Source organism: Styela clava, chromosome 1 (genome assembly GCF_964204865.1).
Source record: "Styela clava chromosome 1, kaStyClav1.hap1.2, whole genome shotgun sequence".
Lineage (NCBI taxonomy): Eukaryota > Metazoa > Chordata > Ascidiacea > Stolidobranchia > Styelidae > Styela > Styela clava.
This window is the reverse complement of record NC_135250.1, coordinates 5,379,385-5,403,577: the sequence shown is the minus strand read 5'-3', so window position 1 is coordinate 5,403,577 and position 24,193 is coordinate 5,379,385. Positions and strand designations below refer to the sequence as shown.

The 24,193-nt window shown below is 35.3% G+C and overlaps 4 protein-coding genes across 4 annotated transcripts in view; 3 read left to right on the top strand and 1 right to left on the bottom strand.

Moving 5' to 3' along the window:
- LOC120337512 (fibrocystin-L-like) overlaps nucleotides 1–3,500 on the bottom strand; it is a 65,398-nt gene extending 61,898 nt beyond the window's left edge. Inside the window, exon 1 of the mRNA XM_039405317.2 lies at nucleotides 3,330–3,500. Within this exon, the coding sequence (XP_039261251.2) occupies nucleotides 3,330–3,378 (49 nt within the window). The 5' untranslated portion in view covers nucleotides 3,379–3,500. The remainder of the gene's footprint in view (nucleotides 1–3,329) is intronic.
- A 5,971-nt stretch (nucleotides 3,501–9,471) lies between these two features.
- On the top strand, nucleotides 9,472–11,456 carry LOC144428188 (uncharacterized). Its single transcript, XM_078117074.1, has one exon. It carries the CDS (start codon nucleotides 9,606–9,608, stop codon nucleotides 10,203–10,205), a length of 600 nt encoding a protein of 199 aa, XP_077973200.1. The 5' UTR covers nucleotides 9,472–9,605; the 3' UTR covers nucleotides 10,206–11,456.
- A 42-nt stretch (nucleotides 11,457–11,498) lies between these two features.
- LOC120339834 (mediator of RNA polymerase II transcription subunit 21-like) lies at nucleotides 11,499–13,137 on the top strand. Its single transcript, XM_039408046.2, has one exon. It carries the CDS (start codon nucleotides 11,526–11,528, stop codon nucleotides 12,018–12,020), a length of 495 nt encoding a protein of 164 aa, XP_039263980.1. The 5' UTR covers nucleotides 11,499–11,525; the 3' UTR covers nucleotides 12,021–13,137.
- LOC120339827 (kinetochore protein NDC80 homolog) lies at nucleotides 13,114–23,995 on the top strand. The gene is made up of 15 exons (XM_039408034.2): nucleotides 13,114–13,324; nucleotides 13,787–13,917; nucleotides 14,518–14,687; nucleotides 15,440–15,542; nucleotides 16,243–16,314; nucleotides 16,895–16,991; nucleotides 17,806–17,900; nucleotides 18,760–18,966; nucleotides 19,321–19,464; nucleotides 19,898–20,050; nucleotides 20,366–20,455; nucleotides 20,949–21,041; nucleotides 21,552–21,682; nucleotides 22,364–22,511; nucleotides 23,150–23,995. Exons 1-15 carry the CDS (start codon nucleotides 13,195–13,197, stop codon nucleotides 23,249–23,251), a joined length of 1,866 nt encoding a protein of 621 aa, XP_039263968.2. The 5' UTR covers nucleotides 13,114–13,194; the 3' UTR covers nucleotides 23,252–23,995.
- Nucleotides 23,996–24,193: the final 198 nt, after the last annotated feature.

The following is a 24,193-nucleotide window of genomic DNA, read 5'->3' as shown; positions in this document are numbered from 1 at the left end:
TCGGTACTGTTTGTATATATTATAGGCTGGAAAGTACCGGAATAAATGAACACTATTTTTATTGATGAACTGAAGTTTCCGCTACTAAGTACCGTTTATTTCCAAAACTTCTAGTTTTACCCACAGCTCCAAAAAAGTTTTATAATTTAGTTCAACTTCATACACCGCAATCAATTCATTCGCTAAATTGGGCGATTAGCATTGTAAACATCTGTACAAATAATATATTTATAAGCATATATAAAAGCGGGGTGCTTCTGAAGTATGTGCACCAAGATGTCGCATAACCTGAACCCTGACCTGGTACACATACTATGTTCAGATTGTGCGCCATCATGGTGCAGACCCAAAAGCGGTGGTCCAGTTCTCGAAATTCGCGAGGATCAGCAAACCAGTTTTCTGTTTTAGACGCGAGACGACTGCAGCAAATGGGCTACATGCGTATATGGCATTTCAAAAATTATGTATAAATTATATATATATACATGTAAAACGTGTCATACGTATATTCAAACATATATTTCTGAAATGAGGGAACCTGTTGTTAGGGAGTTAGATACAAAAGAAAACCCTTTCTTAAAAATTTAAATCCGATCATTGCATTAAAATAAGTTTGGATTGGAATAGTCATTTCCATCGACTCCTTTTTTGTTAAAATATTCTTGAATCGTTGACGAGGGCGTTTCAGATAAAAGCCTCTGTGTGTGCGAAAGCGGTGTAGGATTTCGCACAGTAATTTACAATTTATTTTTTCTGGATAACACAACATTCGCAAAAAATAACACGAACATATTCATGTATAATCAATTATATACAGGGTTGTCATACCGTGCTTATTTCTAAGAAAAGTGCTTATTTTTGAGTCGCGTGCTTATTTGATCTCAGAAACGTGGATAGTACCCAGTACTTGTTTTGCGTACAAAGCTTGCGTGGAAACGAGCGACGAACTTTTTTTGTCAACGGTGGGGTTTGCGGTATTTCCAGGCAAACTGTGACACACACAATAGTTGCAGTTAGTTTTTAGGAATACTGTTTTTAGGGACAAACTGCAATTTAGAGTAGGCGTAACCATGAGTTCTGCTTCAAACATGAAAAGAAATTTTCTATTACTACTGCTCTTACTACTGCTATTGCGACATCGAGAAAGGTGAAAACAGTAATCGGTGCCCACAATACTACCATAAAAACACAAGAAGCATTGCGGGAAACCAAAGTATGAGGACTTTAGATTAGAGGTCGGCCACCTGCGGGCCATATCCGGCACACTGAGTAAAATAATCCGACCCACAGTGCTTCACTTAAACCTACGGATCGTTATTATGTTATTCTTGTTCTTCATTAATAATTCGTTTTCCAATCTTTATGAAAAAAATCGCTTTTGTTTTCAATTACTTAACCAAAATGAAATTTTCCTCGCGAAGAACTAGGATTAGTGATAGACATTTAGAAAATTTTGATTTTATCTAGTGTGTCACCTAGAGTCGTATTAAGTGTTATTTGTAAATATTTTGTATAATAAGACGACTTGAGTCCACGAGTTGTCGCAGTGTTCGCTCGCTATTAAAGTCCGAAATTTGAATTTCTAATCTGTATAAATAATGTGGTTCATCAGCTACCCGTTCAGTTTTTAACTTTCTTGAAAAAATATGTGCGGCCCGCCAAGATTCGTAGCACTTGGTTTTGGCCCGGGAGCGACAAAAGTTGCCGACCCTTGTCTCAGAGATTGCGTGTGGCAGTGACTCTCATTCCCTAGATTTTTGCAATTTTGGAGCTGCGTACAACCATGTTCGAAGCGACTTCTAATGATAAAAAGTGGGAGACTCGTGTATGATCTCACTCTTATTCTGCGTTTCTACCGTTGTTAGGACTTTTCCCCTTGAAAAATAACATTTTGACTCCGTGCTTATTTTTGGCACTGGGTAGATGGCAACCCTGATTATATATATATATATTAAAATTTTCTTGCATCGAATTCCGTATTCACAGGGTATCAACATTTTACTTTGCAAGAGATATGCAAGTTTAATTGTGCGCACTAATTTCTCAGAGCTGATGATAATACCAAGCGTGTTGTTTCATTTTATAAATGTACCAACGCGTGTTCAAAAAAAAAAAATCAAGACAAACGAAAGAGTATGTTGCGCTATATTTTCAATCGATCGCCGATTCAAGCGATAGAAAAAGGTACTTATGATTAAAGTGGATATATGCGCATGGACCTGTGTCATGTCTTTGAAATGCGTGCCAAATGTTAAGGTTGGAAATTGCACTGAACGTTTAACTTGAGTTCAGTTTGTCTGTATTTTAGAACTTGCAAATTTTCATAAACATACAGAAATATAATGAGTTTGGAAATTTTTTTGTCCTCGTCAAATTGTGCGGTCTTCAAGTTCATTAATTTTTAAATTTTGGTGACAGGTCAAAATCGAGATCCGTTTCTGGCATGCCATCGGTGCTAGCCTCCCGGCTCTCCATTAAAACACACATATATAGTATTTTTATTGATTACGAAGTGTACATATAGATAGTTTTGTTATTATGTTATAGTTGTTCATGTTAATTTCCTTGTAAAGATTTTTCTTGTTATGAAAAAATCGCGGATCTTTTGTACAAAGCCCTCGCAAAAAAAAAAAATTCCGCCAACGGTCAAAATATGAAAATTAGTAATTATCCAGTTAGGGTTAGGAATGCAAATTGTGTTGGAAATTCAAATCTTCTGTTTTGACCTTTGTCTCAATATAGTCGAGAATCTCTCTCTTGTTGCATATTGGATTGAAAGACATATAAAAGCGTCGCAATAAAAAAGTGCCATGTTTTTGTATATATAACAATAACAAAAAATATGCGATTTTGATTTGAAAAATTGTTAATCCGAACCTACCTCACCGGCAGCTTTTAAAATTAAGATAAATTCATTCTACTAGTATTCATTCATTCTAGTCATGTTAGTCGATTGTTACTTGCTTTGCGTTTACGGCATTTAAGCCACTTGCTGTATCATGCCTACGGGCCCAAATAGAATTTCACGGAGAAATAAATAAACCAAAAACAAATTTTACAATTAGACCAGTTATATAATAAACAAGGCCCGAATATTCCTTCAATTTGTGGTTTTATATATAAACCTAATAAGAGGGAATGTACTTGCGAGTGTAACAGATTCAGTTGTGAATAAGCTCACAATCTGAGAAATGATTTTTGCTAACTGAGAGAGCTGAAAATTTTCAATGCAGCACCATGTGCGAATGTAAAGCATCAATCATTTTTAAATAAAAGGTAATTAGTAATACAAATAATAAATTATTATCTGTATAGTATAATATTCTTACCTGCTGTGCTGACCGCTAACAGAAGAGCGGTCAATGTAGCAATTAACATGCTGTATATTCGGCCTCAAGTTTCCCCAAACTCAAATTCTTTCTTCGCCGTTGCTTCGATTTTGTAGTAATATAATTTGCAAAAAATAACAACTAATAAAAATGGTATTCTATGCTGCAATGTTGCTGCCAGAATGTGACATCCAGTTGAAGCTGGCACTTTTATATAGAATGAAACGCTGTTGAGTATGAAAAACTGTATTGATTTGCTGAATTTTAAAGTAATTTTGCTTCGCAGAGACGCCAGTTTACTCAAGAATTCGGGTGAAGTTTCCGTTTCAGCTACATACATTTTCAAAGATATCAACTTTCTAGGACAGAAGATGAAACAATAGGTTCTCAAACAATGGTGTCGACTAGGTTATATTATTATTATCATTTCCGATATTAAATATGGTTTTTAATTTTCTTTGTTTGTATCGGCGAACAATAAACACCATCGGACAACAATACTGTTCAAGGTTTTTGTTAAAATGTTATTGCATCAGGGCAAATATAGATTATAATAATAAGAAATCCCATATATTTAATTTATTTGTCAGCGATCATAGTTTTGAACGTACCATGCCAACTGGAAAAATAACGTGATTCGTTCCACGAAATCGAGTACAAGCTTTTGTTTAATGAATGATACTGTGGTCTCACACCAACAACACACACGATGCTTTGACGAAGCCAATACAATTATTTTTTGTGGCAGCACCTGATCCAAAGTTACGCATCAAAACCTAGTCCCCGAATTTAATGAAATTGAGACATCCGTATCTTTTTTGAATTTGCAGTGCAGTAGGAATTGAAGAAAAATCAAAGGAAACTTAATTTATTACAAAATATCAAATCTTCCAACCTTATTTAAATAAAACTTTTATGAGAATATGTCAACCTGAATAAAAATCAACTTCCATTCATTTTAAATTGTTCGTTCAAACCAAAAATCTAATAAACTTTTAAATTTTTTAGAGCATGTCCACAAAAAGGTGGTCTTTAAAATGGGCAAGTGTAGACAAAGTTATAATATGTTTGATGTGATTCGTCACTTTGTTTTCAGAACAACGTTAATTTAAAAAGTAAAATCTCGTTTTTTAATCATAATTGAGGGTATGGAGCATTTTCGACAAAACAAAATTTTTGCAAAATTGTTTTTGCATGGTTACAGTAATTTCTTGGTAGTTATAGGCAACAGTAGCTTAGCTGCGACGAAAACGAAATAAAGGTATCTGGCTTAAATAATGGAAGTGAATTGAATCTTGTAAAACATGTTTTTCTTACTACTTTATAATATAGCAATCTGTAATAATAAAATCATTCAAGTCGGGAGAAGATAATATTTATCAAATGTAAGCATATGATATTAGCCGTGGTCCTACTTGGAAAATAAAATTTGTTATTAAATTTTATTCATTCTGATATTAAATTGGCCGTTAAGTTCTGATATTATCAACCAATGCATTTGTGTAGTCACAATAAAATACCGTAAGCATAATGTCAGTGCCCAGGGTGATTACTCGTTTATTTCACACGATTAATACCTGTGAGATTACAACTATTTTTAACAGCGTATTGAATAAACATTCATAGGCACGCAATCTTCTTGTTTTACTTTATAGTATTTAAGGTCACACAACTAACACAAATAAACAAAGATTATTTTTTTATAATTGTGTGAAGTATTGTATTGTCGGCATTTTCTTTTATTGTTTGTAGCTATTGATAAACTTATATAGACAATGAACTATTCACATGAGCGAAGCCTAATTTTTGTTGCGTAATAAAATTTATGTAATGTTGTGATTAAAATGATATTATATATAACAGATTAATTTTCAATTATTTACTGTATTTACCACTTCCATAGCGTATGCTGGCATCAATTATGAACATGTATTCACGCTTACAGAATTTTTGTGCATTAGAGTTTTTGAAACCAAAAATTACTTTTGCCAAAACAAAATGATATTCTTAAAATTAATTTTAATGCAAAAATAAACAGTATATAATCACAAAAACACAAACTTTGAAAATGTTAATCTCGCCCTAAATTTATTCGTTAGCCTAGTATGTGATCGTAGCAAAGCTGTCAATAAAATCCCGTTATTGATTTAAAACATTACCAAGACTCTACCTTTGAACAACCAATTCCTGAAAATAAAATTTCGCTTTTCCTAGTGTGCAAGTTTGGCATAGCGGGCGAATGTATCAAGGAATGTTGAAAGATTGACTACATTCGAATTCGAAGTCGATGCAGATTCTGACGAATGTACATTTGTGGGAAGCAAGTGAGCACTGCTCTAATACACAACACAAAGGACACGCGTTAGTACGTTTTTGACATCGTTATTATATTCACGTTGATATGTCAATTATACACAATTTGCACTAAACAAAAATGACAATGAAAGCGTCTATCCAGTATTTGCATACGGCCGACGTTGATGATGGCTTTCTCATGCCACGAAAGATTTTGATGAAATATTTGAACTTTGCTTTCTGGAGTTGTCTTACGTTATTGGACAGGTAGTGGACATAGCGATTGTTTCAATTTTATGTTGTTGTTGTTCTTGTCCTTTGGCACAAAATTTTTGAAAGTCGCTTTTCTCTTTTATTACTTGACCAATTGCTTAAAAATTTTCAGTGGTTGAAGTTTGATTATTTCGCTAGAAGGCTATTACTTTTATTTAATTTAAAATTTTCTGTGGACTTTAAGAGATTCGTTTTTTGCGTGCGAAGACGTGATCAGAATAAGAAATAGCGGCACCTTGTGTTACGTTGTAAACGCACGTTTTTTACAATTTTGTCGTACATTTTGCCTCTGTATGCAGTGCATCGTGCGCTGCGTTGTAACCAATCATTGTAGACCCATTATTGGACACGTAGTGGACATAACGATCGTTTCAATATTATGTTGTTGTTCTTGTTCTTGTTCTTTGACACGTTTTTAAAAAGTCGCTTTTCTCTTTGATTACTGGACTAATTGCTTTGAAATTTTCAGTGGTTGAAGATGAAATTTTTCTCCAGAAGGCTATTACTTTTATTTATTTCAAATATTTCTGTTAGCTCTGTAAGATTTGTTTTTGTTTGCTATGACGTCACTAAACGTTCAAAGGATATCGGACGCCATTTTGTGTCCAACGGACCATCTTGCAATTTCAATTCACGCTGTCACAAGACAGGAGTTCTGGTACCGTAACGCAGCGCGGTGACACTGAACTAACTCGTAGCTGTCAAAAGCTTGAAAATCCATACAAATATGAGAAATAAAAAGATGAAACTTGGCAGGTGGGGAGAGTTGTGTTTCTTTTAACCATATTTGAAAGTTTCGCGTTTCTACATTTGAAGGAGGGGGAATAGGGGGTGTGCATTTCCGATACGTCGATATTATCTTTGTCAACCAATTTACGGCCACCGTGTTTTCGTATGTTTGATTGCTGTGATGTGGTGCTTTGTTTATAATTTAACGAGTTTTGTTCGAAATAACCGTGTTCTTGAAATATATGACGGTCAGAAATGCAATTAGAAGCCCAATGCTTCAACCCTTTGTCGTAGAAAGTTAATACGAGGTTTAGCGTGTAGAATAAAGGCCGCCAATGCACCCACGGTGAAAAAATTAACGGGTTAGATATATTGGTTTTTGTTTTATAGCGGTTTGAATGAAATTGTCCGCAGACTGGCTACACCACCCTAGGCCTGGTGAGTTGTCCGTGTAGTCGAATTGTCCATCAGCCCTAAACGGCTATGACAGTCACTGTACCAAAAATTGTACCCCGATTCGGCTGGTGTTAAGTTGACGCATGTTATTTAGTAACGTTTTTATCTGAAATGTTTGACTGTGGTTCGGTACCTGATCCGATAATACGGTACATAATTGACTCATATCACGAGATATTTCAACTGATGTTTCAATTGTCACAGGACCTAAAATATCTATTACAGTCCCTGTACCGTCACGGTACCCCGATACAGGTACTGGTAAGTCACCGCCGGTATGTTAGTCGTTGGTCACCGCATATGATTTTTGGGGAATTGTTCTGCGTGTCCATATATTTGAGCATTGCTCTCTTGTTATCCTTTTTTCCCTTTGCTCGTAGCGTAAATTAGTAATATTATCTGTTGTCTGGTTTAGCGTTTCCCTTTCGGTCATTTTCGCATCACGTATTCGTCGTGTTGCAAGAGCCGCAGATATTTGTCCGTATTGTGGACTGTTTACTTATCTGTTTTTATATATATATATATATTGTAATTGTATTAGCCACCCGGATCGGAAAACGTTCGGTAACAAAAAAAAAAAAAAAAAAAAATTTGCCTTTTGTTGTTGATATATGCTTTGACATATGTTAATCGATTGTGTTTTATTCATTAAAGAAACCACTGTTCTCTGCCAAGTGTATAAAGAAGAAGCTGATCTATGCATGTGTCTTGTTTGTGGACAAAGGGCTGAGAGTGGCGCGTTCGATACGTTTTTATTGTGTCTCGTCTGTATAGATTCCGGGCTATCAAAAGACGTCACACCTTGTGGCGATTGCGGTGATGGCATATCAGCTGAGAAGCGAGCGTAAGTCTTTTTCGCTAAGAGTTGTTTATGGGGAACGGCGTGCTACGGTACCTGGTTGCGAAAATACATACAGTAGTGATTCGGATAGCTGGTGTTACTACAGCTGTGAGTCGAATCATCTTGTAATTTTAATTTTAATTGACACTGACACAAGAAAGGAACTGGTGAAGATAGGTCAGTTCCGGTACCGTAACACATGCTTACACATACCTACCGTAACTGTCTCGTAAAAGCGGGGCTTACAGGTCCACTCACTGTGATGATTAATGTCTTTTAAATGTTGGGGTTTTTTTGGAATCGGTAAACTTTGCCGTGCTGGATAAGTCACTGCATTGTCACCATGTAGCTGTTTCACTGTTCAGCTTTGTTCAGGTTACGCTATGAATTTCCGTGAATTGATGAAACATTTTGTTCTGTATTACGTGTCCATATATTTGAGCATAGCACTCTTGTTTCGTAGAAGCATAGAAGCATTCAAGATATACTCGAGGTGTCGCAACGGAACAGTTTGGCGGGATATACTCGATACATGCCAGATTTTAATCACGAATTCGCTAATCATTATAGGCCGAGATAAATTGAATTTCACCACATCTGAATAATGTCTTTTTTTAAATTTCTTCAAATCATTATGGTTATTTTTTCCCTTCATATTTTCGTTTTATAAAAAAGGATCAACTATTTTCAAACATGTATATGCTTTACGACACCTTTGAGAAAAATCTGGTAACTTTATGTTATTGTTTTGAAAAATAGTTTTACCATTGTTTTCGGTTTTAATTAAAACGAGTTTCGCGATTCACTTGGAAATGTGTAGCTTATTTTGTAGATTGTTTGTTAAAGGATTTTCACAGAAAATTCAATTCAATCAAATCAGTAAACTGCGAAACTGACACAATACGGTAATACCGATATTTGGTAATGATAGCCTAGTCAGGTATCGGTACCGTACCCTACTGTACCGTACGGTACCGTACCCATTGAAGCTTATTCCAGTATTCAGTTATTCACATTGCAGTACCGGTACGGTCTGACGGTATTCTGGTATTGCTGTCAGGCTGTAGTTTAGACATACCGTAACTGCATAACACTGTAACATTTACAGATTTATTAGACCAATTACCGTACCGGTACGGTATGTCTTGTGTTCATTTTGAATAAATTCAGAAATTGATTACCGTATCCAGTATAACTGTATAAAGTTCTTAAACAGAAATGAGTCCAAATGACTGTATGAATGGTGCTTTATCGCTTCAATGCTGCAATCTGAATGACTAGATTTCAAAATTCTTATTTCTGAAATTTACAATGTTTGTCCGCAATCCAGCAATCTGAATCTCTAATCACATTTTGAACTTGATTCTACCACTACAGCACTACCGATAGCATACCGTAGCCAATAGGATAGTACCGGTACGGTACCGTACGGTACTGTAGTCTGTAGTCAGGTAGTAGGGTACCGTAATTTTTGTATTTCCTATGAAACTGCAGAAGGTCTTCTGATTTTGATAAAATCGAAATACATTTTTGATGGCTATTATTGATTCATTTCTGCTCCTGTACTGCAAATTGTAATATTTATCTTATGTTTTAGTTAGCAATATTCATTTTACTAACATTTTTCGCTCTTCAAAAACCTGGTGTTGATAAAAGTGTCATAAATTTTGTTTATTTCTGTGATGGCCCCTGGAACCAGGCCCGCTTCACACTCAAATTTTTGTCCTGAATTTCCATCAGAAGGCAACATGTTTGAGGCCAATTTTGATGACGTTGCTGCGGAGAGCGACCCATGGTCAGGTGCCACAGATCCAGACTCTGGTGCTCAAGATACAGATCAAGGATTTGAAGATTCGTTTATATCTAATGATCAGAATGATTCAGAATTTCCAACAAATCAGCAATCTGTGTCATATGAGTCAAACAAGGATTATTTAAATTATTTAGAATCGAAACTTCAACGAATGGAAACAAAACGTAAAAATACTGATAAAGTTAACGCACGAGATGTTCTCAAATCACTGAAAGATGTAAAAGAAAAACAAATGCAATGGAGTTTTCAACAACAAGGGGTTTCGTCGTCAGAAGGTGATACTTTCGACAGTGACAGTGGCCACAGCAGTGGAAGTGGTAACTCATTGACAAACGAACTTCGAAGAAAAATGTTTCCAGAGCAGCACGCACAAAATGACACCGAACTTTTGCATTTACTAGATCATGATGTTATACAAAAATTATTTCTTAATGTTCAAGATGATTCTGCAAGTTCAAGCAAAACTTGAATATATTTTTATCCATTTGAATCGAAATAATTAAGTTCAAATGAAATTTGTCGCAGTAGAAGTCTTTGTTTACTCAAATCATTAAGTTTGGTGCATATAAATCAAGTGTATGTCGAATCAATTTCCATGTACCATATTTGGCGCTCTAGAAGTGTGTGTACCAATATGGAGGTACAGTAGCTACACATACTACGGGAGTAACTTTTATTTTTTAAATTTCATTTTCAAAATTATGGGACGTGTATTATGCATTGTTGTAGGAAAATACAAAAAATAAACAATTCTGTTGTGAATGATATGCCATATTTGAAACTACCGTAAGTAATAATGACCCAGAGTAGAAATTTGAAATGTCTATAATTGTTTTATCATTACTCCACTTTAATTTGTTTGTTTCCAGCAATATATCGTAGCTGGTTTGTCATCGATAAATGGTGCATTATGTTCTTGTCCATTCTATAAATAGCGATTAGGTCATGCTATAATTTTTATTTCTTTTATGTTATATTTTTGTGATCGTGATTACAGTCAGGATTCATGAATTTAGAGAAGTCTAAGCTATAAATACTCATTCCTGTCATGCTGTATTGAAATTTTCGACAATTTTGAAATTATGCTTTTGTAGCGGCCAATGTTCCCTCTAATTTTTTGTAGTATGTGTGCGCAGACATTTTGGTGTGTGCACACTTTTTTGGAAATGAATAATATTTGTGCAAAAAACAATGAAGAAATTTTGGCGTTCTAACCGGTAATAAGTGGGCCAACAACAAACTTTCTCAACCTGCCAACCAAGCACATTGTTACATTACATCGAAATACGTCTGTGCGCAGTAAATCTATGCGTGTGCGCAGCCTCTGAAAGCTATGTGCGCGCGCACACGCGCACACCTTAGAGGGAACACTGGTAGCGGCTGATGAAATAACATAATTTTAATATGCATGTCACTTTATTACCCAGCCCTACATGTGCTAATTGACACAAGTTCATGTAGAAGAAGTATTTAAATTTGTATAATTTTGTTGCTCTTTACAAGCGGCAACTTATTTTTGGTTTTGATTACTCAACCAAGATGAACCAGTATAGTTGTGTATATTACTCCCTTAGCATCTATTAATTCACAGAATATATTAAGCTGTGACTGTTGCTCTAAGTAATTGTGTGTTTCAGGTGCTCAGTCAATTGTGATATGTTATATTACTATGCCTATACTACTTTATTATAAATGTATCAGAAATGTATTATATTATAGATTGTAAGCTCTAAATAAGTAATATTTGAAAAATAGAATATAATAATATTGGAACATTTTGCTCATCAGTATGTCTGATCGTCTCACACAACTTCAAGATGCCGTCAATCAGATGGCGGAATATTTCTGCAACAGCGTTGGAATCCTACAACAGAATGCCCCACCTGGATCATTTGCTGGATTAGAAAAAACTGGAAATAAGGAGCCTGCTATTTCAACTGATGAAAACGTCAAACTTTTTGCTACATTAATAACAAGAACTGCTAAAGATATAAACGTTTTAGTAGACTCGTTACCAAGCGAAGAAAGTACGCCTGAATTACAGGCTGCTCATTTAACTCGTTTAGAGCAAGAAAACCAGGCTGCTGCTGCAAATCTTGAAAACCTGGTGCAGAGAGGAGAACTTGAACTTAACAGAATTCAAACTGCCTTAGCGGAAATTGCCGAAGCGCAACTAGCAGCACGTAAACTTGAAGCCATCCTTGTATGTGAGAGCGAACCTGCTGTTTCTTTTCCTGTTACTGATAATTCAATTGCAGATTTTTCAGATATTCCGCAAAGATGATATTTTTTTTTGCAATGGTTAGCGATTTATGTTTAAAAAACAAGCAGGGTGCAATGGTTTTTGAGCAACTTCGGTGTTCAATGAAACATTTGGACGATCCAGAAGTGTGTCTACCAATATGGAGGTAACTGATTTTGTTTGCCTACTTTACACAAAGTTGTGTAAAGGGACTGAAACCTATGGGCAGGAGGTATATTCCTTTGGCTAACACAGACAGTCCCCGAACACACAATAGAACTAATATGAGGGAAATCGGAATAAAATTATGGCCCAACCCTAACGTGGTACATATACTACAGGCTACAGCAGTACCAACTTTTGTGTCTCAACAATCTCAATCATACACGAGCAGAAGTTCAAGTGTTGATATAATTAAATAATTTTAGTTCATTCTCATTTTGAAATCTAAAAAAAGGGTAATCAAAGCCTTGTTTTCCTGACCTTTTCAGTATTTCTAAATTCAAGCTCATTGAAAATACTTCTATGTGTTCCTCATTGATGACGAGCTGATTTAGTACCGGTATATATTCACTATTCCATAATAAAAATAAAGTTTCAGAATCCAGAATCTTTTTGACTTTCCTTTGCAACATGTTATAAAAAGATCCATGCCAAGATCTAGTTTTGTAAAATGGAATTAGTGTAATTCAGTTTATTTGAAAACATTATTAATTGAGCCTCCATACTCCTTGTGCTTGTTCATATCTCAGGCAATAAACAGGTGACAATTGTTTTGTACCTATAAATAGAAAATTATTCATATGATGTTCTTTATCAGTTTTGTATTTATGCACGATGGCGTAGTGGTGAAATCATTAGACTTAATACCTGTGTTGTCATCGCAGGTTACTAACCTCGGGTTCAAATTCCATGCCTATCATCTCACCCAGGGAGAATGGATGCGAATGTCAAACTGGAAAGATTTCAGTTCTTCCAGAAATGTAGCTCCTCGCGTATCGTTAAATTTCAACTGTGCCTTGTTCTGAACGAAAGGGATGAAGAAGCGTATAAACAATTGCATGCATACGTTAGTTTTGAGACCATTGAATATAGTTTTTCACAACTGCCTTAAAAGGCATTAATATATCATCTTGATATTTTTGTTATCTTGTTTTAGTTATGTTATCAAATCATTTATTTAGTTATGGTATTAGACTATTAGTACTATTCCACAATGAGTCGTAAAACAAAATCATCATTTGGTCGTGATTCTCTACAATCTCGCAGTTCAATAACTGGTGCAAGTGCATCAAAACTACCAAGAAGCACACCGTTACCTCATTCCTCAAGGAAGGTTCTTCCACGTAAGATATTTTGACATTATTGGACAGTGGACACAAATTGGACCTTTAGATCGTTTTGCAATGTCGTCTTGGTGTTTTTTTTTGTTTGCGGGGGAAATACTTTATTCCACTTCTATTGGGCCAATCAATTCCGAGTTTTCAGTACTCAAAAGACGATGAAGCTGTTAGGACGCTATTATTTTCATCATTTTGCTAGATATTTGTTGTTGTTTTTTTTTTTTGTTGTTGGAAAAAATATGCTTTTCTGGCAACTAATGAACTAATCGATGTTGAATTTTTTGAAATTCATCACTTTCAGTCGTGCTTGTCAGCAATTCTTTTTAGCATACGCTGTGCTCAGTTACCAGAACCGAATTGCAACTGCCATGCCCAGATATTTGATATTGTTGTTTTGTTATTATATTAAATAACTTTAAAATGCGTTTGCTTTGTTTGATTCAATATTACTTAATTTTTTCTAAGCCCATTCCAGCATCAAATCGTCATCGAAAAGATCTTCCTACTTCGGTGGATCGGATCATCATGTTGTCAAAGATACTCGACCTTTGAATGACAAACCATACATGAGGAGATGTATTAATGAGATTGTTAATGTAAGAATTCAAGTTTTTGTTATTCGGAATTTTAGTATAATATTCTGTTGCAATGTCTTGCGGCGATTTGACCCCAAATAAACAGAACCCAGGTCGTTTGGAACATATTCTAGAGCAGTGGTTCTCAAACTTCAAAAGCCGCACCCCCCTTTTAGAAAAGTATGTTTTATTCAAAAAATACATGAATGAAACGTAAATTTCCAAAATAAGGCGGGCAAGATCAAGTCTAACAACTAACCTCGAAAAATTGTCGCCCTCCACCATTTGAATTACACCATTTCTAGAAAGAACATAACTTTTGTGCGTGTACAAATGGCTGTAAGATTGCTAAAACTTTTGGGTACAATCATAAATTTCATGATATTTTAGTGGTCGCCATTGCTGAGAGTCTAGTTTTCTTCACTTCTGAATGAATGTGCTACATGACCTTGCTTAAACAAATTCGGATTATATTATCCAGATATATGAATCTTTCATTAAATAGGATTAGGATACATTTTGCAATTTATCAATCACAGTTTTCAAATTGAAATATTTGAATTTTGAAAAATAGACTTTCCTAAAGCCTTTTTAAAAGAAATTCAACCCTAATATTCACAGTTTATCAAAGACCACGGCTACCCGCACCCTATAACAGCAAAACTAATGAGTCCACCCACAAATAAAGAATATTTTCGAATTGTTGAATTTGTTTATGGACTTGCCTCACCGGGATATAAGATGATTGTTCGGCCGGAAGAAGAAATGTTCAAGCTACTCTCCGATCATAAGTATATATTTCCTATAATGCATATTAATGCATTTGATATAAACACGTCTTTGTGTTTAACTATTAATGGCTTGCTGTGTGGCTCATCTTGCTGAGCTTTAGAAATGTGTGAGAGGATTGCTGGACTCCTCGTCCATACAGGGTGGTTCACGTAACTGCTGGTCGGTTACGGCTTACTCCACCAACAAAATCTTTGCTTTCGTAAACAAATACCTAGCTAATTCCATACCCTACATGGCGACATGGACTGGTAATCGGACGAGAGGCCCTGGTTCGCCATGTGGTTCAGCCGTCTTATCGGCTTTTCTTTCCCGTGGGATAAATATATAAAACTCGCCAAGCCTATATTGGTATGGAATTCTTGAATTTAATTTCAACCAATTTTATGATACACACGGTATATAATTTCATACTAATACTAAAGCTATACATTTATAGGTATCAATTGCTCTTTTTGTCAAAATTTGTTAAAAAAAAGAGTCCTATTCATCTGAAAGTTCTTAGGATATATTCAGGTTATGAATGAAATCTGCTGTTGTCAAAATTCAAAGTTTGCTTATGTATCAGTGATGAATTATACATAACTCTGTTCAGAGTAGAGGTGAAACTCCCCACAAAATATCAGCTATTGACACTATTTTTTTATAATGCATGCAAGATGCAACAATGGATTCTACAACACCATTTGGTGCAATCATTCTCTCCTGCTTACAAATAAAAACCTCATTACATTTTTGTTTTTTTCTCATCTAGCTATCCATTCAGTGTGTCAAAAAGTACGTTGAGTAACGTTGGGGCAATGAGTGCGTGGCCAAATGCATTAGGAGCTCTGGATTGGTTAGTTGACCTGGTCAAGGTAAATGATTTATTATTCAAGGATTTTAATGTCGATACTCTTAAGTTTTGAAAAAGGTTCTAAAGGTGATGCATCTGGCTAAGTGTTAGGAATACGCTTGTTGTTTCACCTCTGATTACCCTCAGTGGGTTTGCAGGTTCAAATATAGTGGAAGATAATTATGTTCAAGAGGATTGCTGGACTCCTCGTGGTCGTAGGGTGGTTCATGTATCCGCTGGTTGGTACGGCTTCCTTACATCTGAAACAAATATCCGGCTGACCAATCCTGTATTTTATTGTAACCAATGACACAGTTCATTATACTAATCATGGCAATGCTGGTTTTATTGGTTAGCCCTGCCCATATCTAATTTGACATGGTTGTGCTGGCTTATTAGCTTTTCCAGCCCTAAGATAAAGATTGAGTTGTAGCTGATGGTACATGAATCTAGGTTCAAATATACAAAGCTTATTGTAAAAAAGTGGAAGAGTATTGAAATTAAAAGTTACAAAAAGGTTTATTGTATTATTTTAGAAAAACGCAAGTCACTCATTTTCTATTTTTTGCTTTCAATTTTTCCTGTCAACGAAATAAAATTTGGAATAATTTTGATGTACAATGACTCAATCATATGCTTCAAAATTAAAATATATTAGATTGGACTATATGGTCACTTGAAAAATTGATTTATTGATTGCAGCCTATTTCTATTTTGTTTAGTATCTTAAATCCTTGGAGGACAGTGAAATTGAATTGGATGAAATATGCTTCGCTGGTGACAAAAAACAAAAGGTAGGGACGTCACAACATTATATCTTCTAGTAATGAATCAGTATCTGGTCATAATTGAGGCATCATCACAGTGTTGTTGCTAGTTTCATAAAACCATTTCTTGTGATATTTTGGGTTTACCCCCTTCTTTTTTCTGTTTTTTTTTTATACTCATTTCTCTTTAAACAAGGCTCTGTATAAGTCTCTACTGTACTGTTGGGTAACTATATAAGCTACCTGGAAGATATCACAAGAAGCCACTTTTTTATATATTGAAAGGGCTTTTTATGGTTCAACCACCCAATTTATTACACAATTTGGAAAAGCATTGAATTTGATTCTGAGATTCTTAACCTGCAGGGATATGTTGGTAGCTATCCAGTCAAAGGCTTTAACTATGAGGCTATTAAATCGTACTGTGAGTTTCTAATTTTCATTTTTGAAAACCCATACTGGCTGAATGACAGAAATGCACTGTAGCAGACCGACTTAATGTTATTGTACTTTACAATGTCACAAAATGCATCTGACCACTCTAATAGCCTCGACTGCCTTACAAATTACCCAATGCTTAGATTTGTGACGTTTCCATCCATTTCAGATGCATCATGAATATCTTCAAGCCACCTATATCGCATTCATGCGGGGAGAGAATGCTCCTTTTACTGAGATTGACAACGCTTTGAAAGACCAAATTGGTAATTCTTATTATGAAATAAAATGTCAAGTCTACCATTCAATTGCTGCCCATCTAAAGCATTGTTCAAATTGAAGCCAAGAATTGAGCAACTGAGTCTACAAAAATCTCTTTTCTAAAGCATTATAACATGCACTCACTTAGAAGTAAAGGAGCAATACTATGGATGACCAATGAAATGACAGAAGCTACTAAAACTATTCAGAATTATATCAACACATTGCAGTTCAGTATTGAGAAACTTAGAAGTCAATATATTCAGAAAAACAGTTGTGATTTTGTGAATTTCACATACTGTAATTGAAGTTTTTGAAAAAATATTTTGGCAGAAAATCCCTTTGTCTGGATTTAGACCAGTGTTTCCCATCCTATGGATCGCCACCCAAAACTGGGTTGGGAAACACTGGTCTGAATCCAGACAAAGGGATTTTAGCTTGTAAATCTTCTGGGGTCGCTTGTTTTTTTAACAAAAGTCCAAAAATTACTAATTTTAATTTCTATAAGTTTTATTCTTTATTTTATTTTTGGTATTGAATTTGGTGTTGCACAATAGTGATTGTATTTGTGGGAAGTATCACAGCATGAAAACTTTGCAACAATTATTTTGTTTTGCTTAGGGAAAGCCACGCTACGATTTCAAAACTTTATTGAGGAAAAACTAGTGTTAGTCATGTTTGTCATTCAATTTTGTGTCCATTAATGTACTACATCTCTACATGTCATTTAGTATTTGAGTATATCCTTGAGTCGTGAGATTTTACAAAATATTTTTTCCTGAAATTTAAAATATTTACCATTTTGTTTTATTCCTAAAGCGGAGAAGAACAAGGGTATGGTTGCTGAAGTTGCAGACTTGAAACTCAAATTAAAACATCAGCATGTGGAAATAGAAGAACAGATGAAGCAGAAGGTAATGTAGTAGTAATGAGCAGCTAAATTAACTGTTTAATCGAAACTTCTCAAACTCATGAAGCAGTTACGAATGCTGCATTCAAAAGAAAATTTGTACTATATTTACATTTTTTGGGTATAGTGTAGTTTCTACCATGAGTACTTCTACTGGGCGTAGCATTACAATTTTTTCATATGTCAATCCTAACCCCCACCTGCCTGCGTCATTCAAAACTTACGTCACTACAATGTCACAGTGACGCAATAAGGCCCTTCAAACTCTCATCATACATACAACCTCTCATCCGAGATGCGCTCGCATACGATCACCTGAAAATGAACAAGCTATTTCTCTCGTTTTCTTATCGCAACGATCCCCATATGAGAGATTGCTACCACTAGTGAGATCTTTATCGTCGTGATTGTGATGTCGTAGTGACATAATTTTTGGATGGCGTAGTCAGCTGGGGGGTTAGGATTGATATGTGCAGAAATCGTTATGCTACGTCCAATAGAAGTACTTGAGGTACAAAACTACACAAGACCCAAATTTTTATTTAATTATTATTCATATAATTAGGGCTGGGCATTTTCGAATACCTAATGATTTCAGAATCTAATCGGATTTTTTTTTCGAATCGAATTTCGAATACTTTGGAGATATAGGATTGTGTACCGTAACTTTCTTATTGTATTAGGTCCTCCAGACACATAAATTACTGAAAACATAGAATACATCACTCACGCAGATTGCTGAGCATTCACATACAATAAAAAACACATTTTCATCAATAACTCACTACAAATTCTACCTTATACCTTGTCTATTTGCGTAAATTTGACTATCTCAGCTAATAAATTCAGTTTCTATTTTTTAGCTTCAAGAAACGAATATGGAAGAAAAATATTTGACAAATCAAAAGCTAAAAAAAGATCTCGAAGTTTATTTTGAACAATTGGATAAATATTGTGAATCCGTGCAAAATAAATGCACAGCAATGCAACAGAAAATAGAAGAAATGGAGAATCAAGCTACTCAAATGGAAATGGCGAATAAAGAAATTCAATCTGTTGTAGTTGGCCAGGTTGGTATTAAATTCATTAAGAAAAAAGTGGAATGTAGTGAGCAGTACAAAAGGACTTCTTAGTGATGTTTGTGAACATGTAAACTCTGACTCTCAACCATGATCGTCAAACACTTAGTAAAATTAATGCAAAGTTTTGACAAATTTTCTTCGTTGTAACTTCTGCGTTCCTCATCTGGACTCTTGACTCCCAATTCGAAATTTCAACTCCCAATTAAGTGGTGTTTAAGAATACTACTCAGACTCAAGTGAAAACATGCTAAAGTCTGACATCAAATTTCTTTTCCACTGCCTTTGTATGAACCTAATATTGCCCATACATCTCTTGTAGTTTGCATCATTTTTTCCGACCAGGATCTCAGTGTCGAAGATGTCCAACATATGAATATTGAGCTCAATCAATTAGACGGCTCAGTAAAATCAATGGAAACGAGATGTAAACAGTTGCAGGATCAATATTATGAGAAACAAATTGAACAATCAAAGATGATTGATAAAGTGAGTCAAAATAGATTTAGTTTTAATACGTAAGTTCAACACCGTTTGCTCATCTCAGAAAATTCCATTTTTGGTTTTGATTAGAAAGAAGGGAAAGTTTGGCAACAAATACCAATTGAATTTGCCATGTTAGGACACATGAATGTGGTCGTTAGTAAAATCCTTGACTGAACATTGCTGACTATGTGCTTATAAAAACAAATCTTTTGACTCCTTGTGAAAACGTGCCAAACTCAGCGCGCGCAACTCCACACCGTTGCTAGAAAAACTCATGCCTCATGGCCTCAATATCAATACAATCATGCCGAACTCCTACACCGACTCCCTAAACCTAATGAAGAATAATCAGCACTCAGCAGTGTGATAAAGATGGCCTAACTTTGTGTTCCTTTCTCAAGCTTAAAATCTTAACGATAGATACTCTTTCATTCAGATCAATTCTCAAATCGTGGAATACACAGAAGCATGTAGAGAACTGGAACTCATACCAGAGACTGCTGCTAATGCTAACGGCATTGATTATAGTCTCAGTACAGATCGTTCTAAGATTGATAAAAACGTTGACAATTTGGTTGCTGTTATTAGAGTAAGTTTAATTATCTTGGTTCAATTAGATGGATCTTTGTGTGGCGCTCCAGAAGTATGTGTACCAATATGGAGGTAACTAATTTTGTTCGCCTACTTTACATCAAGTTGCGTAAAAGGACTGAAACCTATGGGCAGGGGGTATATTCATTTGGCCAATACAGAACTTTTAATAGAACTAAAATAAGGAAAATCGGAATAAAATGATGGCCTAACCCTAACCTGGTACACACACTACGGGAGTACCCTATTGTGTTCAAAAGTTTTTTATATCGCGAATATTATTTTTACAGTATTTTCATTTGTTTCATTTCAGCCCAAATTGATTGCTATGAAAGGTTCGTTTCTGAAGGATGTTGGCAGATTACAGCAGGAAAGACATCATAATGCTACTATCATAGAACAGGTTTGTTATTTAATCTTCTTTATACCCAAAACAATGTTCTTTTCCTGAATTGTTTCAGGTGCTCAGCCAGTTTTTTTTAAGATCGACCTCCCCAACCACGCTCCTTTTGGAAGACTGAAAAAAGTCGCTAATAACATGTGCGATTGCATTTAGCTAAAATTGCTGATTGTTTTTGTCAGCGTGATGTGTTATTCAGGCTGTAAACACATTTACGTCGTCGTTGTTTATTCATTCTGAATGGCAAATTTCCCTCAACATAAGTATGTCTGGTGCCATGACAACGATGATATTTAGTTTTGAAACTTCTTTTTGAAAATCCTGGCTGCGCCCCTGTCTGGTTTGGAATTTTTCACCAATCAGTAATTACTATTACATAATTCATCGCTTCCTTCCTTTTCCGTACCAGTAGTTCTTGGTAATTCATTTCGCTCTCTTGCCTACTTATTTTTGAAGTCTGAATAGGTTTAATAAACTCATTCCTTTCTAATTCCAGTTGAAAGAACAGATTATGGATCAGAAACGATCAAAAGAAAATGTTTCGCAACAACTCGAAAAATTAAAGGATGAAGAAGAACAACAAAAGATTGTAAATAGGATTTTCTTACACTCAGAAATAGGATAGGCACGACTCCAGCACAAAAATTGATCTTATGGCAGTGGTTCTTAAACTGCGCTCCCTGTCTTATTCAAAAAACATGTTGAAAATATGAGGATGGAATGCAAAACTCCCAAAATAAATGAATGTGAATATCCAAAATAGGGCGGGCAAGATTAAATCTAACACATATTTTGAATTAGCTACACGTCCCCTCTGAAAAAATGTCTACGTCCTCGTTGTGGTTGTGGGGCTCGCCCTACCCTTTGATAACCACTGTCCTTTGGTATATCCAGTTAGATGTTTCCCATCATCAAATCATTTCTCTCTGATCTCTAAATCATTATGGTTGTTGATGGCCAGCGCTGCCTCGAATACCCAATTTCTTGTGGAGTCTCTCAGGGACCAGTTTTTGGGCCTCTCCTTTTTCTAATATTCATTAAAACTGTGACACATTCTCGGTCAAGCTAGGGAATAAACCCGTTTGATCTTGATTTGCAGGATTTTGACAAAGCAGAGGAGGAACAAAGAAAAGATCTTGAAAGGTTAAAGGAAGATATTCAGAGTTTGAAAACAATGAACTCACTCTCACTTGAAGATGTTAAAGCTCAAGTTAAGATTGAGAGAGAGAAGTAAGCCAAGGTTTTATTTCTGCTGTAATCGTTCGTATTTCATATGTATCGAATGCAATTTTAATGAAACTCAAAATGTAATAATATTATGATAATTTAAAGTTTAAGACTTCTATAATTAGTATTTCGGTGATAAACCTACAAAATTCTAAGATTAAAATTCTTTACCTCATCACCCAGGGTGTAAAAATGTATGCGAGCCTCCTTTACTAGAAAATAGTAAACTTGAGGCCTATGACCAACGTTCCTTCTAAGAGCTTAGTTGCGCGAAACAGAAGGCCATGTGAGCTCCAAAAAAAAGGTCTTAGAAAAAATAGAAAAGAACACAACATTTTAATACTTATGCAGTCAGCGGCAGAACGAGAGTACTGCGCGGGGATTCTCGGCAAGCTGTGCAGATTAAAGGGAACGTGGCCTATGACTTGAGTTTTTTCAGAAAATTTCAACATCTTCGGAAAATATCATCTTTTAAATTTTTCCTTGTGAGCCGCATTTGGCCCGCGGGCCGCAGGTTGCACACCCCTGGTTTAAAGTATAAAAATCTTAACTCGGATTAATTCAGAATTCAAACTTCGACTCCAGTGCAAACATGCCAAACTGCCGACTTTGATGGCACCCTAGCCTTGCTTGTTACACAAGTCAGCTTTTCACTGCTTCATTGTATAAATTTTTGTATTCTAGATTGAGAACCACTGAACTAAGAAACGAGAGAGAAGAAGATGAAATGGATGAATCACTGATAAGAATTTCTGAAATGTGTTTGTCGCAAAAATCAAAAATTGATGAAATAGTAAAAACGTTTTACAGTGATATCAGAAAGACCAACGAGGTAAAACAAATGGACATTTTACTTTTAGCTTATCAGTCCGGGTTGCACAAGACAAACTTCTATCCTTCCTTCATGGTCTTTGCACTACTAGATCCGTATGTATGTTGTGCAAGAATGCTGTAGCAGGAACAGTGATTTAAAACTTTTAAACCACATAGTTTATTTCAGGATTGATATTTCCTAAAACAAGATCTTGGTCTCAAGACAAGCAATTGAATTCGCAAGTAATCATCACTGACTGCATTAAATTATGTGTCCGGTTAGCAACTGCATCTTATCTTGAGACTAGACCAGTGATATTCAGACTGAGATAACCTTGTGAGAGACTAGAACTGTCATGGGCAGACTATGGCCTGTTGAATGATTCAATCAGGCCTTCCTGTGATGTCACAATCAAACTAAGACCAAACTTTGATGTTTTAGCTACAAAAACAACTCAAGGAATTTGTTGAGATTGCGATTAAATTTAGTTTTGTCTTATTGTTTTCCGCTTTAGCTTTTGTAACACTGCAAACTTTGTTCATAAAATCGAATTTTTCACGTCACGCTTTCATGGTCCGCTAGTCCAGATGCTCCTGGTCCAAAAACCTTTTCTATAATAATTAGAAATAATATTACCATCAAAATATTTTTCTCAGAAATTTCTCCCATTATTTGACGATTTGAGACAGAAGAATGAAAGTTTGAAAGCAAAAGTGGAATCGTTGGCTGCTCAATTCAAAGAAATAATAAATAAATGAATTCTCAAGACATCTTGTAGTGTTGAAAAGCTTTGTGCAGAGAAGTCTGCCTTTTAAGCGATACTGAGTCAAAATATACAGGGTGTTCATAAAAAAGAACTTTATAATTTCAATCTTGTTATGAAGACAGTTCTCAATATATCTTAACCAGGTTTGTTGTTTTTTAATCGGTTATTGTATACTTTACTCATTTAATACATCTGTCACGGCCAAAACAATATAGGGTATCAAAAAATTCCATTTGCAATTTTGAAAATTTTCGAGACTTTATGGACTCCCCCCTATACATTTGATCATATCTGATTACTCAATCCTGCTGTGCTAGTGCACTACCAGATTGGTCATGGCTGGATAGTTGAAAAAAGTAGGTTTTTCAATTAAGTGCCTTCTGTGCACAATTGTGTATCAGACTATTATTAAAAATTTGATTGCAATATCTTTTGGAAAAAGTCGATTTTGACCTAGTCATAGACCTCTCTGTTCCTTGGTTGGTCATAATTAAGGAGATTCTTTCTTGCGAAATAATGTGGTTCAATCATATTTATGGGAATTCCACTTCTATCTCTCATCTTCATACCTTCCTTCACTGACGATTTTCATGATAATAATAACACACTGCCTTATTACTTGCTGTTTTGTAACATTTCTTTTTGAAAATAAAATTTTTCGTTATTTTATAAATGCCGGTGATTTTGTTTTTCTGTGCACATTGGTATGTAAATAAAACGTCACTGAATTCTTGCATTTCTGTAATGTGAAGGGTTAAAAACTTGTCTCGTAGGTCAGTAGGATTATTCCGCTTGGATTTTGGAAATACATTAGACCAGCGGTTCCCAGTTTGTACTTCGGAAAATATTTCCTGAAAAATGACTTATCTCTAGTTATTAGATCTACTCGAAGCGGGGCGGACAACTCAGCATAGATAGAATACTCGCCTACCAA

Excerpts from the sequence above, each read along its gene's own strand:
- LOC144428188 (XM_078117074.1), top strand. The coding sequence starts at position 9,606 with ATGGCCCCTGGAACCAGGCCCGCTTCACACTCAAATTTTTGTCCTGAA.
- LOC120339834 (XM_039408046.2), top strand. The coding sequence starts at position 11,526 with ATGTCTGATCGTCTCACACAACTTCAAGATGCCGTCAATCAGATGGCG.
- LOC120339827 (XM_039408034.2), top strand. The coding sequence starts at position 13,195 with ATGAGTCGTAAAACAAAATCATCATTTGGTCGTGATTCTCTACAATCT. Across the intron at positions 18,967-19,320 it reads AATCTGTTGTAGTTGGCCAG|GATCTCAGTGTCGAAGATGT; the intron begins GTTGGTATTAAA and ends TTTTCCGACCAG. Across the intron at positions 21,042-21,551 it reads AAGAAGAACAACAAAAGATT|GATTTTGACAAAGCAGAGGA; the intron begins GTAAATAGGATT and ends CTTGATTTGCAG.